This window comes from Chiloscyllium punctatum, chromosome 3 (genome assembly GCF_047496795.1).
Source record: "Chiloscyllium punctatum isolate Juve2018m chromosome 3, sChiPun1.3, whole genome shotgun sequence".
In the NCBI taxonomy this organism is placed as follows: domain Eukaryota; kingdom Metazoa; phylum Chordata; class Chondrichthyes; order Orectolobiformes; family Hemiscylliidae; genus Chiloscyllium; species Chiloscyllium punctatum.
Window position 1 is genome coordinate 119446036 of NC_092741.1, and position 17105 is coordinate 119463140.

Below are 17105 nucleotides of genomic sequence, written 5' to 3' on the forward strand. Positions count from 1 at the left end.
ATGAGGATGGCCAAAAGTTGGACGTCTGTTCCACTCTATTAAGGATTATCTGAGACTTGTACTTATCCCATATTGAGTTACCAGGTGGGCACCAGATGGAGTTGGTTCCTCCTACATTAAACCATAAGGGCTCAAAGGTATTGCTTTATTCTCCCTTCTGTTCTAAATAGGCGTAGATCATAGGTCCATCCATATGGAATAGGCTGTTGAATCTGTTGGTGTCAAAGAATCTGTTGCCCAGCATCTAACTGGGATTGAAGCGCTGCAGATTTTGGAAAGATGCTAAATGCACAATTAGATTTTCTTTTTCATTAAGTGGCTTGGATTTTTAATCTGCATTTTCACCCTTCCTGACAGTCAATTGTATTGTTATGCAGATGTGTTGGTCAGGCTGGATTTCCTATCCATTATTGACTGTATATCTATGGTTTTCACTGCACTGTATTCTGAGTGAGAGAATGAATGAGGATAGCTGTATTTTAAACCACAGAGCTGCAGTCATGTTGTCTGTTTAGATCCATCCCCAGTTGCTGTCATATTAAGAATAAACTGTCACTGGGAAGACCCAATTGCTCCAAAAGCAGACCAGTCTGGTTATAGGAAATAACCATTAAATAAATGTGCATAAGTAAAAGTTAAATTTTATAATCACATCATGTATACTCTTAATATGAATCATCTGTGTCCACACCAGAAGACCAAAGTGACAAGAAATATGGGATATAGTTATTCATCTTTTAAACTGTTTTTCACACAGTAAAATGTCATTGAATTGAAATTGAGTGTTTTTCACAGGAGCTCCCTATTGTACGTCAGTGGCAGCTCTAACAATATCCAATTTTCTGTCTGTATACAGGTGGTTTGATGCATTGTTGGTTGTTTCAGTCAGTGGGTGTCAAGTCAGCCACGTCAAAGAAGAGGAGGAGATCTCAGAAGTCTGCCCAAGTATCCTTACAATATTCATTTAGTACTGCTGATTTAAAGGAACATTATGTATTGTCTGTTAGAAAAGGAAGTGTGCAAAAACAATATTTCTGAGCTACTAATGGGGTCTTCAGCTTGTATCATGATGGCTGGAGTTTCATGACTGGATGCACTTGGCTTTTCTTCGGTTTTGATTTTGATTTGATAGAGGTCTTTATGGAAGGGTTTACTGGGATAGATGAAGAACAGATGATTTTTGCTTGGATAGGACTCCAAACTCGTGGGCAATAAGTATAACAGTCATCGGAAATCCAATTAATTAAGAATTCAGGAGAAACTTCTTTCCCTAGAGAGTGATTTAAATTCAAAGTTTGGGAGAAGATTTGTACCTCGGGTGCTCGTTGTTGTGGTTCTGTTCGCCGAGCTAGGAATTTGTCTTGCAAACGTTTCGTCCCCTGTCTAGGGGACATCCTCAGTGCTTGGGAGCCTCCTGTGAAGCGCTTCTGTGCTGTTTCCTCCAGCATTTATAGTGGCCTGTCTCTGTCGCTTCCGGTTGTCAGTTCGAGCTGTCCGCTGTAGGAACGAGGACATGCCGCAACCCAAAGGACTAGCCACACTACCATACATCAGGAGCATCTCTGAACTGACAGCCAGACTACTGCGACCACTAGGACTCATAACAGCACACAAACCAACAGCCACGCTCAGACAACAACTCACCAGAACGAAGGACCCGATACCCAACATAAGCAAAACCAATGTAGTGTACAAAATCCCATGCAAGGACTACATCGGACAAACAGGAAGACAGTTAACGATCCGTATACACGAACACCAACTAGCCACGAAACGACACGACCAGCTACCCTTAGTAGCCCCACACACAGACGACAAGCAACATGAATTCGACTGGGACAACACTACCATTATAGGGCAAGCCAAACAGAGAACAACCAGGGAATTCCTAGAGGCATGGCACTCATCCACAGACTCTATCAACAAACACATCGACCTGGACCCAATATATCGGCCACTACAGCGGACAGCTCGAACTGACAACCGGAAGCAGCAGAGACAGGCCACTATAAATGCCGGAGGAAAGATCACAGAAGCGCTTCACAGGAGGCTCCCAAACACTGAGGATGTCACCTAGATAGGAGACGAAACGTTTGCAAGACAAATTCCCAGCTCGGCGAACAGAACCACAACAGTGATTGAAATGTAGAGTTCACATAGAGTGAATAGCATAGATGTATTTATGGGGAAGCTGAATAAACTCATGAATAGTAACGACACAGAATATTGTGTTGATGGTGTTAGATGCAGTAGTTGGGGAAGGCTAGGTATGTAACTCGGACCCATTCAACCAAATGGCTATTTCTGCACTGTGTACACTATGCAGCAACTTTTCAAACAAAAAAATTTTAATTATTGCAAGCCCTTGTAAATTAGCATCTTGATATACAGCATACATGATGCAGGTATATGAAACCTTAAAGTAGACTGGAATACCTCTTGCCGATAATTGAGGTGAAGGCTTGGTTCAGCTTATTGTGTGCCTGAGTTATAGAGTCATAGAGAAATACAGCACAGAAACAGACCCTTCGGTCCAACTTGTCCATGCCGACCACATATCCTGAATAAATCTAGTCCCATTTGCCAGCATTTGGGTCATATCCCTCGAAACCCTTCCTATTCATATACCCATCCAGATGTCTTGTAAGTGTAGTAATTATATCAGCCTCCACCACGTCCTTTGGTAGCTCATTTCATACATGCACCACCTTCTGTATGATAAAGTTCCCTTTTAGGCCCTTTTATATCTTTCTACCTGCACCTTAACCTATGCCCTCCAGTTTTCAACTTCCCCACTCTGGAGAAAAGACATTTTTACCCCAACCATGTTTACCCAATCCATGCCCTTCATGATTTTATAAACCTTTATAAAGTCACCCCTCAGTTTCTGTTGCTCCAGAGAAAATACTCCTAGTCTATTCAGCCTCTTGTTGTAGATCAAGCCTTCTGACCCTGGCAACATCCTTGTAAAGATTTCTGAACCCTTTCAAGTTTCACAACATCCTTCCTCTAGCAGGGAGACCAGAATTGCATGCAATGTTCCAATAGTAGCCTAAACAATGTCCTGTACAGCTGCAACATGATCTCTCTACTTCTGTACTCAATACTCTGACCAATACAGGCAGGCATATCAACTGCCTTCTTCACTATCCTATCTACCTGTGACTCCACTCTCAAAGAACTGTGAACCTGCACTCCAAGGTCTTTGTTCAGCAACAGTCCCCAGGACCTTACCATTAAGAGTATAAGTCCTGCTCTGATTGCCTATCCAAAATGCTGCACCGCACATTTATTTAAATTAAACTCAGTCTGCCATTCCTTGGCCCATCTTGATCAAGATCCTATTGTATTCTGAGGTAACCTTTGCTGTTCACTACTCCTCCAATTTTAGTATCACCTGCAAACATACTAACCATACCTCCTATGTTCACATCCAAATCATTTATATAATTTATGAAAACAGGCCTCCAGTCTAAAAAGCAATCCTCCACCAACACCACACTCTGACTTCTACCTTCGAGCCAATTCTGTATGTAAGTAGTTAGTTCCTCCTGTATTCCGTGTGATCTAACCTTGCTAACCAGTCTACCATGAGGAATCTTGTTAAACACCTTACTGAAGTCCATATGGATCACATCCACTGCTCTGCCTTCAATCTTCTGACACCTCTTCAAAAATTTCAGTCAAGTTCATGAACCATGATTTCTTACACATAAAGCTACATTGACGATCCTAATTAGTCCTTGCCTTTCCAAATACATGCAAATCTTGTCCCTCAGGATTCCCTCCAACAATTTTCCCACCACCGATGTTAGGCTCACCAGTCTACAGTTCTGTTTTTTTTTCTTACCACCTTTCCTTTATATGGTGAAGTGTTGCTGGCAATAGAGCATAAATGGGGATCAAAGCTTTGTGAATTTCTCTTCATTAAGACTCTGTACATACATGTTTGTGGGCTATTATCAATAATGTCTCAAAATAACCATTGAACTAAGAATGGGACGAGAGAGAGAGAGCTGCATCCGTCCATTTGAATGGGATGTATACCCAATTGAGAGGAGAGCTAGAGCTTCATTGACACCAAAGGCACTAAAATTGCTGTGAAAAAGTTTGTAAACTTTATTATACCTTGACTTAGCCAATTTTATCATTAAACAGTTACAGCTTGCATTTATTTGGACCTTAATATAATAAAATGTGCCCAAGTATTTTACAGGAGTATTCTCGGACAAAATGTGCCATTGAGACGCCTATCAAAATATTTGGATAACTGATTAAAAGTTTGGTCTAAGATCTTTAGATTTATGGAATACCTGCAAGGAGAAGTGGAAGATAGAGAGGCTTAGGGAGGGAATTCCAGAGTTTCAGACCTAGGAAGTTGAAGGTGTGGCCATAGTTTGTTCAGATTAAGGTTTCTTTGCCTCTAATTAAACCTTCACAGGTTTTTAAAGATATTGGAAAGTCTTCACTCAGCCAAGTTGAGACTACTTGACATTTCGTTCCCTTTGGTAACATACAACCACTGGTTAGAGCTCCATCTCAGGCAATTCTCGGGAATTGCACCGAACCTTCAAGCTGCATCGGGTTTCTGGGAACTGATCCAAATGGTCCACTGTCAAGCTTCAGTGGAATCAGCAGTTGCTTAGTGAGGCTGTGTGTGGCATAGTGCTCACAGAAAGATGATGAAAGGTAGGCAGAGAGAAGGGTGCATACACATGTTCGCCAGGACTTATTGTTTTAACCAGCAGATGGAGCAATTGGATATGATGTTTGTTTTTGTTCTGCAGTACACAACTGCAGTGATCAAAGAATGTGGTGCTAGAAAAGCATAGCCAGTCAGGCAGCATCCAAGGAGAAGGCTAATCGACATTTCGGGCCTAAGCCCTTCATCAGGAAGGGCTAATGCCCGAAATGTCGATTCTCCTTCTCCTTGGATTCTGCCTGACTGGCTGTGCTTTTCCAGCACCACACTCTGACTCTGATCCTTAGCATCTGCAGTGTGTACTTTCTCCTACAACTGCAGTAGCCTGCTGTTACTGTGGGGTCTGGTTCTCGTCAGCTAATCACTGTCAAAGTACAGAAGCTATCTGAGATCTTTGATCTAAGTGCTTTGATAATTTTGTGAAGTTAGATTGCCTTTTCAATTTCACAGGTTTGTTGCTGATTGTGGGCTCTTGCCATGTCCAAATTGGATACCTTGTTTCCCTACATTTCAACAGTGACTGCACTTCAAAATGTAGTTTACTGACTCTGTGTTTTGAATACCCTGAGGTTAATTTTCTAAAAGACATTGCAAAAATGTAAGCTCTTTCCTTATTTCTTTATCTCCCCCGGCACACTTCATACCTATCTTAAAGAGGTTGGTTGATCAACTTCTTATTGCTTCACAGGTGATGGTTCCAGTATTGCTAGTGCAGGATTGGGGAATCATGCCTTGATTGCAGCTGGGGTAGTTTATCAAATCATTTCCTTCACCATACTCTTTCAGATATTATAGAGTTGGATTTGGCCAAAAACCTGCTTGCTTCCTGGGATAAGGTAGCGCAAATTACTCGGCAGTTGAGGAAACTTGAACACCTTGATCTCAGGTATGGAATCTATGAAAGCTAATAATTTCAGAAGTCTTATAACATAAAACTGATTTTATTTTGAGTGGTGGGGATGGGGAAGAAACAATGTTATCAAAGCAAAGCAATAATAGCAGGAAAATAAAGCATTATTTGATTCCAGCTGAAATTTTTCTGATTAAGATGTCATAACTGTCTGCAGCAACAATCCTCTGTTATGGTTCCAGACAGGATATCCCAAATTGTCAGGCTCCCAAGTTTTAATGGATTCCTTCCCTTGTGGATCCCTCCTCCCAGAACCAAATGAACTTAAATTTTTAAAAGGATCCCATTTAACCAGGCTTTCTTGAATGAACAAAAGTGAGTTTTTTAGTTACTAAATAGGAGAAAGATTAAGAACACCACACACAGGTTAGTGCTAAGTAGTGTGTCCAAAAATAAAAGATATATGGACAATTCTGAGTTGTTCGGTAAGAATAGATTGTATAACATTGCCGCATTTACATGGTATGGTACCAGTAGTGTTGACATTGGTGGTTGGGCAGTTAATTTAAGATTTGTGGCTTTTCAGGTTGATTGAGGTTCTTTGATCCTGGCCCCTCTCAATGGTAGCTGACTGGCAATACTCAGAGCAAATGAGCTTTTTCCTCTTCACCCACAATGTAGGGGTGTTTGATAGATGTCCTCAAACTGTGACTTTCATGACACACTACCACAACTAATACATCAGTCCACTACACACACACCAGGGCTTGGAGTCGTTTAACCCCATTTTACTGTATATTCCTGATACTTTGCCAAATAGTCACTGAATTTACATCTTTTGGTTGGAGCAATTGTATTTAAAAAATTACATTTTGGAATTAAAGTTTGCAAATACTTTGGGATTCTGATCTGTCATCCTCAAAGGTTACTTGGATGATGGATAAATAGCCTTAAAACTAGAGCTTGTCCATCCAGTAAGGTATCAAGAAGCATTTCCTCAAACAAAGGATTGTGGAAATCTAATACACTCTCTCTTCCCCCAAAAGCTGTAAGATTTTTTCGTAAGGTAAGGTTGTGAAGGTTTCTGGAGCCCAGGTGGATTAATGAAATTAAGATATGGATTGGCCATAATCTAATTGAATAGTAGAGCAGGCTTAGGGGCCTGAAAACCCTACTCCTGCTCCGATGTTATTATTAATTGAATGCTGTCCATCCAGTGTTGTCCAAACTTTTGTCCATCATCAGTGTAAGACATCTCAACCTTATTAGGTTGACTAATATGTTCAGTTGTGCTTCTGCCCAGTGGCAATGTAAACATTTTCAATCTTGAACGTAAATGATCAACAACATCTATTTGTTTCCTATGAAGGTACTTGCAAATTTTATGAAGCTAATGTACAATGGTTAGTACTGCTGCCTCGCAGCGCCGGAGACCCGGGTTCAATTCCCGCCTCAGGCGACTGACTGTGTGGAGTTTGCACATTCTCCCCGTGTCTGTGTGGGTTTCCTCCGGGTGCTCCGGTTTCCTCCCACACTCCAAAGATGTGCAGGTTAGGTGAATTGGCCATGCTAAATTGCCCATCGTGTTAGGTAAGGGGTAAATGTAGGGGTATGGGTGGGTTGCGCTTCGGCGGGTCGGTGTGGACTTGTTGGGCCGAAGGGCCTGTTTCCACACCGTAATGTAATGTAATGAGTCGGTGCAGCAGTGATCCAAGCTGCCCTGTGATTTTCAAACTCATTTCATAAATGTTTGACTTTGCATGCCAGGGTCCTCTGCCATTTGGTCTACCTTTTTTCCCAATTCTTATATATAGAGGTTTATTAAATCATGAGGGGCATAGATAAGATGAATAGCAAAGGACTTTTCCCTAGGACGGGGGATTTCAAGACTAGGGGACATATTTTTAAGGCAAAAGAAGAAAGATTTAAAAAGGACACAAGGGCAATCTTTTTTTTTACACAGAGTGGTTAGTGCATGGAATGAATTACCAGAGGAGGTGGTGGAATGCACGTAAAGTTAGAATGTTTAAAAGACATTTGGATAAGTTCATGATTAAGAAAAGTTTTGAGGGATATGGGCCAAACGCAGGCAGGTAGGACTAGTTCAGTTTGGGAATGTGGTCGGTGTGGACTAGTTTCCATGCTGTACAAAGTGCCATATTTGACTCTAGAACTCCTCTATGCCCACTACCACCCTATCTCTGTGGCATAAATGTTTAAAAGGTTATGATGATGGGATGAGAGGTGGAAAGAGGATTGTGAGGAGGCCAATGTTGACCAGTTGAACTAAATGCCCTTTGTCTGTGATTTATATTCTGTGTCAGACATTGTCTGGCACAAGGTAATGAGACAGAATGAGTTTGTGCAGTCCCCTCACAAGTGCAATTTTCTTGAGGGACAAAGCAGCAAGTCCGGTCTTCCACTCACACAGGTTTTGACCATTTTCTTACATGGAATTGGACTGCAATCATAGAGTGAGGCAAGGCTTGATGAAAAAAGCTACTCTTACATTCACTGCCATCTCTCCTGGTTTGGGTGCAGGAGTGATGATCTCTCAGCGAAGTGATAAGATAATTTGGCTGAAACTGGCATTCTATCAACTAAGTAAACTGGTGCTTGGTTTTCTGACTGTTCTTGCCAGCTAAATGATCCAGCTTTTCTTAAGCTATTAGGATTCCCAAAGGAGCTTCTAATGTTTTTTCTGCTGCTTTTCATGTAATTTTCTGTCTGTCTTGTTTCACCAGTCAAAACAAATTGGCTATTATTTCCAATCCAGTCTCCCTGTCCGATGCGTTCGCCAACCTGAAGGCATTAGCCATTCAACACAATGGACTGACGTGGGCCCAGGTAACACTGGCATTCTGTTTACTGTAACAAAATGAGGTGATGTGGTATATATCTGACTCTGTTCTCTTTGCAGGTTCTGGAATGTGCCCCAATGTGGCCTGTGCTTGAAAGGGCCCACTTCGCATCTAATGCTATTTCTGAGTTAGAAAGGTAAAGCTAATTATTAGTCCACTTTCAGCATTCACCAAGATTACACTATGAAATGCCTCGCAGTGATAGCTGTGAGCCACGTACAAGCAATCAATTACTCAAAAGCTTTTGGCTTTTTTCCACTTTACCTCCTCCAAGTTGACTGGGTGTCAGTAAAAGTACAGGTAATTGGACCAAATAGGAGTATGATACTCTGACCAAACCAATCAGTTTAGACAGGACTTTGAATTATTTTCTTCTCTGTTAATGTTAGATTTTGGTTCATAATTTTCTTTTGAATGTTTATCACCATGTGTCTAAATCTTAATGTTTCAACTATTGAATCTAAGAATTGAATGCACACCTGTGTATTGCTGCTAGTTTTATCTGTAACTGATATTTAGGTTTTCTTTTTATTGTCTGCATATTTAATCTCTTTCCATACATTTTGCCTTGTTTTAGGCCTGTTGGTGTTCTTCAATCCTTGACATTACTCGATCTCAGCTCCAATCCGCTGGCTGATGAGAATCAATTGGTGCACATTGCTTATTTGCCAAGGTTAATTGACATCATTTCTTTGTGTTGAAACTCGCAGTTCAAATAGCAACATATAATCCAACTTCAGTGTTACTTGCATTGAATCTTTTATGCATTGCTAAAGCCAAAAATGAATATGAGGTTCTTTTATTTTATAAACTATTTTCATTTGATAATATTAATCCAAAGCATTGTGTATCACTCTAGTGTGTCTCATCTCAAATGCTAAAATGATATATGTCCATATGCAGAAAAACCTGGAAAAGTGGCAAGTTACATTTGTGGCACACAACTGCCAGGCAATGACCATCTCCTTCAAGAGAAAATCTAACTGTTGCCTCTTGACATTTAATGGCATTACCATTGCTGAATCCTTGGACGATACAGAGATTGGTGCAGTTGCAGACAGTGAGGAGGATTGTCAGAGGATACAGCAGAGTATAGATTGTGTAGAAAAATGGCAGATGGAGTTTAATCTGGACAAATGAGGGGGTTATGCAGTTTGGAAGGTCTAAACAGGTGGAAATTATACAGTGAATAGCAGAACCCCTAGGAGTATTGCTATGTAGAGGGATCTGGGTGTGCAGGTCCACAGATCACTGAAGGTGACAGCACACGTAGATAAGGTAGTCAAAAAAAGGCCATAGCATGCTTGCCTTCATTGGAAGGGGAATGGACTATAAGGATAGGCAAGTTATGCTGCAGCTTTAAAGAAGTTTAGTTAGACCACACTTTGAATATTGCGGACAGTCTGGTCACCACACTACCAGAGGATATGGATGTTTAAGAGAGGTTACAGAAAAGCAACCTGATAGAAATTTATAAGATTGTGAATGGCATGGATAGAGTGGAAAGTATGAGGCTTTTTCCCAGGGTGGAGGGGTGAATTACCAGGGGCACAGGTTCAAGGTGCAGCGCCACAGTGGGTTGTGTTTAAAAGAGATGTACAAGGCAGATTTTTCAGAAAGGACGGTGTGTGCCAGAGGAGGTGGTGAAAGCAGACATTATAGTAGCATTCAAGAAGCACCATGAGTAGGAAGGGAATAAAGGGATGTGGATCCTGTAAGTGAAGACACTTTTAGTATGAAAGGGCAAAATGTGTCGGTGCAGAGTTGGAGAACCAAAGAGCCTGTTCCTGTGCTGTATTGTTCATTGCTGTTTGTACTTTGTTCCACTACAAACATCTTGGGAGTTACCATCATCTAGAAATTAAATTGTAGCCTCGAGCCGGTCAAGACCGGCTGTCCAGCCTTTCCTAAAAAGGCGACACAGGCATTAGTATAGTAACTCTTCTCTGAATTACTTCCAGTGCATTTACAACTTCCTTTAAATAAAGTGACCAATACTATGCACAATACTCCAGATATGGTCTCACAACTGCCCTGTGTAATTGACACATAAATTCCTCACTTTTGTATTCCATTGCCCTCACAAATGAATGATAATTTTCTATTAGCTTTTCTAATTACTTAGAAGTACTACAGTGGTTTAAAAAGTCAACTGACTTTGTGAAAGATGATTATGGATAGCATTAAATGCTCGCCTCATCATTGATGCCCTCGTGCCATGAATGAATAGAAACATTATTTGGATTATATTTCCATGACAATTTTCATTGGCACTTTGAAAGGTGTGGATACTGTCTGTGCAAATTGGCTGTTGTATGACTTTTACACTAGAGCGCTGACAACACTTCATTTACAACATGTTATGGTCTAAAGTGGTACTGTAGAAATGTAAATTCTTTTATTTTCTTTTTCCCAGTTCATTACTGCCTTTCCTTCCTTCCAATACCTCAGTAGATCCGCATTCTACATAGACTCCTATGCTTCAGGCTAATATCTAGCTGCATGTGAAAATATTCAAACCTCTTAGAGTTGTTTGGAGTTGTGCACAGTGCTGTTTCCTGCAGACAAAAAGCAAAATGCTCCTGGAAACCTTAGGAAGCTAATCCTGACCAACTGCACCTATCCAGGTGACTGTCCTTCAGGGGTGGGGTCAAAAAGTATAGTGCTGGAAAAGCACAGTCAGTCAGTCAGATGAAGAGTTAATGCTCGAAACGTCAACTCTCCTGCTCCTCGGATGCTGCCTGACCTGCTGTGCTTTTCCAGCACCACAGTTTTTGACTCTGATCTCCAGCATCTGCAGTCCTCACTTTCTCCTTCAGGGGTTGGGGTATAGCAATACCTGCACCTCAATGTGTGGGGACTGGTGATACTTATCTGTAACAGTCCCACTCGTACCCTGGAACCTGTATTGTCCAATTCTTCTTCATGTTTATCTTATTTTAAAAATCACAATCTTGATATTTGTATTTATGCTACAATTTTATTTATCAGTCTCGGGCTTTTTTGTCATTTCCATTCCAGGTTGGAGCAGCTCATACTGTCAAACACTGGGTTAACCTCACTTCATTTCGATGATGTTCAACAAGGTATAAGAATATTAATGAAAACAATATTTCTATGTTTTTATCCCCTTTCGTCACTGGCCATGACATCTCATGCTCACAGCCTCCTCGACCTTTTAGGATGATCAGATTTTCCTCTGTGAATCTCAACACTTTAGCCTTATCCAGTGGTTCAGCTTTTCAACACTCATCTGTGTGGTACCAGATAATGGTTAAGAGCAAGAACATTGGTCAAATCTTAGCTTTTTTTTATGGGAGATCATCAAACACTGTAGAGTATTTCTTAATCAAGTCACTGGGAAGCTTCAGGTTAGTTTATGCATTGGGTATTTTTCTCCTCTGCATGACCTTCTGCAATGCTGTACATCCTATCTCGTTACTTTGCCCTCTGCATTGGCATTTGGAGAGCTGTTTCTTATTGATCTGCTATAACCTGCTGTGGAATTACACTGAAAACTCAATCGGACAAAATCTTGGTGTAGCCTTCTTGCAGGTATACTGATGATTACATAATTGCAGGGATTTGTAAATTTATGCAGACAATTGGTTCAAAGGGTATTGTGGATATGTTTTTCTTAAATCTGATTGTTTTAATCTTATAGTTGTTTTAATATTTCCTCTTGTGAAGTAGTGAAAGAATTCAGAGACTAATGAACAGTCTGATAGGCTACAATTTAAATGACCCTTTCACAACTGTAGCCATCTTTATACCAAATTTAGGTTAGTTAATTCTATCAGAATGATTTTATAGAGCTTCACAATGGTGGTGTATCTTTCTGTAAAGAAGCACAGTTTATAAAGATTAGGCTCCAATGCTAGCTATTGCTGCCGGATTATCAGAAAAAGAATGCCCACATCCAATTATTTCTTTGCACGAATCCCTTTTCCTACACTCTGCCATGGGATGGGATGAGGAATGGTTTGACTTTTAACACAGCAGTGTCAGAAGTTTCAAATCTATGGTGAGAACCCCTCCTATAGTTTGGCAACACTCGATCTGAGGAATGCCAGCAGGGGAACAATCCAGATGTTCATCATTCATCGAGTGGGCATGGAATCCAAAACAGGATTGATTCTCATGAACTGCAACTCAGTGCCATGTAAGTACATGGAGAGTGCAGTGAGGCACGAACTTGCTGTAATTTAATTGGAGTCTTTTTAGTTGACAAATGTGAAATATATCCTTTACTGAGTGTTCACATTTTTTTTGTTTATTCTCTTTCAGATGGTAAAACAGCAATGTTTCCAAAACTAAAATTCCTAGCAATTGACAAGAACCAAATCTCAGAGGTAAATCTATTTCAAGGAATTTAATTCCATGAAACAATATTAGGAGTGGAAGTAAATATGTTTGTATTCACACTAATGCTGCTAGTTTCTGTCAGTTTTCTTTACAGCGTTCGTCCAGTTCACTTGAAAGATATTTTCAAAAATAGTTAGGAATCAGCATAACTGCATGATGACTAGTGATGTTTGTTAAATTTTTTTCTCAACTTTTCCATATTTTTTCCCGCAAGTAACACTTCCCTGTGTGGTATAGCCCTTAAGGATTAGCCCCAAGTACCCGTTTTTTCAAACCTAAAATCAGTTTGTGTGTGTGTGTTTATTGGAGAGTGTTTGTTTTACTTCACTTCTCTAGGACTAAACATACAACGTCTCCATATTTAGCCAAGCTGTGGTTCAGTGGGTAAAAATGTTTCCTGCTCAGTCAGAAGTTTTGAATGCTGCACTGTCAGATGAGATTTTAATGCAAGGCCATGTCTGTCCCCTAGAGTGAATGTAAAAGACTCTTTGGCTGCTATTTTGAAGATGCATAGGTCATTTCTCCTGGGTCTCCTCTTCCCTCAATCAGCATCACTGAAGCAAAGAAAAGGACCTTGCCTTGCCGCAGTGCTGTTTGTGGGAACACATTCGGTACAAATTGGCTGCTGTATTTTCTACTTGTAACACCAAACTTTAAAAGTACAGAAATTCATTGTTTCTAAAGAGTTCAGGGATATCTTGATTTTGAACGATGTCATATAATTGAAAGCTTGCCCTTCTGTTCTTTTCCTGGTAGCCATACAGTCAACTATTCCAGCACAGCATCTTAGTTCACTGCAAATAGACAGCCCTGCAGCAGTTCTGCTCGTAACTAACTTAATGTTGAGTAACTGGAATATTTAGAATTGAAGTTTGGAAGTTTATTATGCTTCATCTGTGGAGTTGATAATTGAGCTATCAGCTTGTTTCTGTAGCCCTGCAGGCACATCAATCAGAACTCTTGGCAGCTTGCTTCAGTTAGTTGAAGTGATTTACTCCTTTGAGATCTTGTTTGTCGGTTTAATAATGCCTTTCTGAAAGCACTTTGATACCTGTCATTGCTATTTATGCACTACTAACACCTCACAGAAATGGTTGGTCTGGGAATGTACAAATTTGATAGGGTGATGAGCAGGAAGGGTGTGGATTGTTAATCAGAGCCTAAAGGTGTACTACTAATTTATTAAAGTTGACTTCTCCCTCTCTGCACCACTTGGTTCAGTCAGGCTTTGTCTGTACAGAATGTACCAGGCTATAATTGTACTACTCAGCGGGTCATTCTGGGCTAATCTGAGATCTGCCAATCAAATCTTCCAGAAGGTTCTGCAGTAGACTGCAGCTACATTCCTGATGGGATTGCTATCTGTTTTTCAGTTTCATCAACTAGTACTTTTAGCTGCCTGAAGCTGTATGCATACAGCAAAAAGCATTGAATAGTGCTGTAGGGCCATTTGTCAACTACAATGCAAAGCTGGATTTTAGCAATCCTGCTATAACATAACTAAATGTTCATGATTTCATTGACAGACTTAAGAATTTTGAATTCAATCAGTTAGAGATGATGTTTGAGCTCATAATAGGTTTACAGTATACCTATAATGACAACTTGTTATGATAGAACATCTTGAACACGCTGAATTGTTTTAGATCTTCACAGGAGAATAAAAAATCTTTGATATTAAGCCAAAGAGTGAGACTTTAAAATAGTCGGTAGGCTTTAAGGAGTGTATCTTCAACAAAGAGAGAAAGGCTGAAAAGTACAGAAAATGTCAATCTAGATGTTGTCATTATAACACTGAGCTTAAAAGACAATGTTCAAGAGACCTGGTGTTTTAAATATGATTTATAGAGAATAGATGGTTTAACATTTGATCGTCAAGGTAACCTCATGCAACCTTATGTTACCTGGAGCTATGTTCTTAACACTATGCTGACTCTAATAATATTTCTTATATAATTTATTTATTTATTTTATATTAAATTTGGTACATTATCTCTCTTGTTAAGTCTGATTAATAACATCAGCATGATAATTAATAGCTGTCATTCTGAACTATAACCTTAACTGGCAATTGACTCCATTGTTCATTTCAAGAATACTATACAATAAACAGAGTGTAGACCTAAAATAGAGAACACAGGTACAGTTTAGCAGCAGCATCATAGGTTTCACATTCCTTTTACATTTCTTCAGCCCTTGACCGGTGTCAGGGGCCATTGATGATGAGGTGAAGAGTGTGATGGGGTCAGTTTCTATATTTACGATAGCTCATTTCCTCTGACCACCCTCGTATGAGACTGCTTTGTTGGCCTAAACTTTTCTCTCTGACAACTCACAACAAATGAAACTAGTCAACTCAGTACATAAAATTATGTAGAAACTACAGTGCCATAACAAACTATTCCAACCAATAGGTGCATATTGGGATTTGTGCTCTAATTGAACCTCCTCCCACCATATTACATTTCACCTTTCAGCACACTCTTCCATTCCTTTCTGCTGAATGTACTTATCTAGGTCTCCTTAAATCTATCCACATCAACTACTCCATGTGTGGTAGTGAGGTCAACATTCTCATCACTCCCTCAGTAGAGAAGTTTCTCTTGAATTTCCTCAAAAATCTTCTCTCAAAAAAATCTTTTATCTGCCATGTTTCTTTCTTGCCAGTTAATCAAAAGACAAAAGTTTCTCACAAAATAAAGACTAAAATCGTTAATTGCTACATAATATTCTATAACTCATAGAAATGATCATAGAATCCCTACAGTGTGGAAACAGACCCTCCAGCCCAACAAGTCCACACAGACTATCCGAAAAGCAACCCACCCACATTCATTCCTCTACTCTATTACTCTACATTTACCGTGAATAATGCACTTAAACTACAGATACCCTGAACACTTCAGGCAATTTAGCATGGCCAACTCCTCTAACCTGCACATCTTTGGATTGTGGGAGGAAACTGGAGCACCTGGAGGAAACTCACGCAGACATGTGCGTGATAAGGTGGTATCTTATCACCACAGTTAGTGGCAACTAGGAATTGACAGTATGTGTTGATATGGTGACCTTGTTAGTGGCATTCATATCCAAATAAAGCTTTAAAACCATACTACCAAAGCACATCTGTGTAATATGCTGAAAGATTAGAGAACCAGAGAACCATGCATTGATATTCACTATATAGTCCTAGAAGATAGCTTTACAGAACTTAGATAACTGTCTAATCTTGAATTAACATGTTCCCCTAGATATTTACAGAATATTGCACCACAAAAACCATCATCCTGCAAAGCACACAATATTGATAATAAAAACAACTCTATGTTTATGTTCAATCCAGAGAGGAAAAAGGGTTTGAAACTCTGCACTGTGCACCAATAACAAAATGTAATAAATAGAATGTGACAGTAGGACAGCAGAAGCTCTAAGGCTACCATCTGGAGAACGATGTAAGGAAAGGATAGTCAACTGTAACGAGAACTTTGAGCAGTTTGAAAAAAAAATGGAGTGTCTGCCAAACTGATAATTTTCTAGCATGAATACAGCTTGTAGTCCTTTGCAAATACCAGCATAACAATGCTTTAATTCTATCCAAGAATGAATAGATTAGATTCCCTGCAGAGTAGAAACAGGCCCTTCAGCCCAATCAGTCCACACCGATCCTCCGAAGAGTAACCCACCCAGACCCATTTCCCTCTGACTTAATGCACCTAACACTATGGACAATTTAGCATGGCCAATTCACCTAACCTGCACATCTTTGGACTGTGGGAGGAAACCGGAGGAAACCCACGCAGACACGGGGAGAATGTGCAAACTCCACACAGACTGAATTGTTAGTTTTGGTCCAAGCTAGTTGAAACTAGATAGTTAACATCTGAAACATTCAACAACAAAGCAATATGACTATCTCTTAGTTCCTATGTTTTACGACAGAGAACAATAAAATGAAGATGTGATAATTGAACAAAAACACTTAGGAGTTAATCGTGGCTTTTAATTACAAGGCCCGCCAAGCGTACAAAGCAAAAGAAAGAAAAAACTTTGGCACATGTCCCACTTAATACATTGCTCAACAGCTCAAATTTCTAAGATAATCAACACTGAGAAAGATAATCTATGAAGGTTACATCATTGGCAGCATAACCACATTAGATGTTGATTAAAGTGTTAATTGCAAATTCCACATCAATTATAAGAATCATGACACAATCTTAGAAGACTTGAGCCAAGCTAGACCACTTAGAATGCAATACATACATCCCTTGTTGCATTATTGACTGACAGCATCTGTATGCAATCAGCCACCAATTTAATTTATTGT

General features: G+C 39.9%; 1 protein-coding gene across 6 annotated transcripts in view; it reads left to right on the forward strand.

Moving 5' to 3' along the window:
• tbce (tubulin folding cofactor E) overlaps nucleotides 1-17105 on the forward strand; it is a 57234-nt gene that overhangs the window by 19637 nt on the left and 20492 nt on the right. For all 6 annotated transcript variants that reach the window (XM_072559361.1, XM_072559326.1, XM_072559317.1 and 3 more), the window contains 7 exons: nucleotides 857-945; nucleotides 5489-5588; nucleotides 8297-8399; nucleotides 8473-8549; nucleotides 8991-9086; nucleotides 11435-11499; nucleotides 12701-12765. In XM_072559361.1, the coding sequence (XP_072415462.1) occupies nucleotides 857-945; nucleotides 5489-5588; nucleotides 8297-8399; nucleotides 8473-8549; nucleotides 8991-9086; nucleotides 11435-11499; nucleotides 12701-12765 (595 nt within the window). The remainder of the gene's footprint in view (nucleotides 1-856; nucleotides 946-5488; nucleotides 5589-8296; nucleotides 8400-8472; nucleotides 8550-8990; nucleotides 9087-11434; nucleotides 11500-12700; nucleotides 12766-17105) is intronic.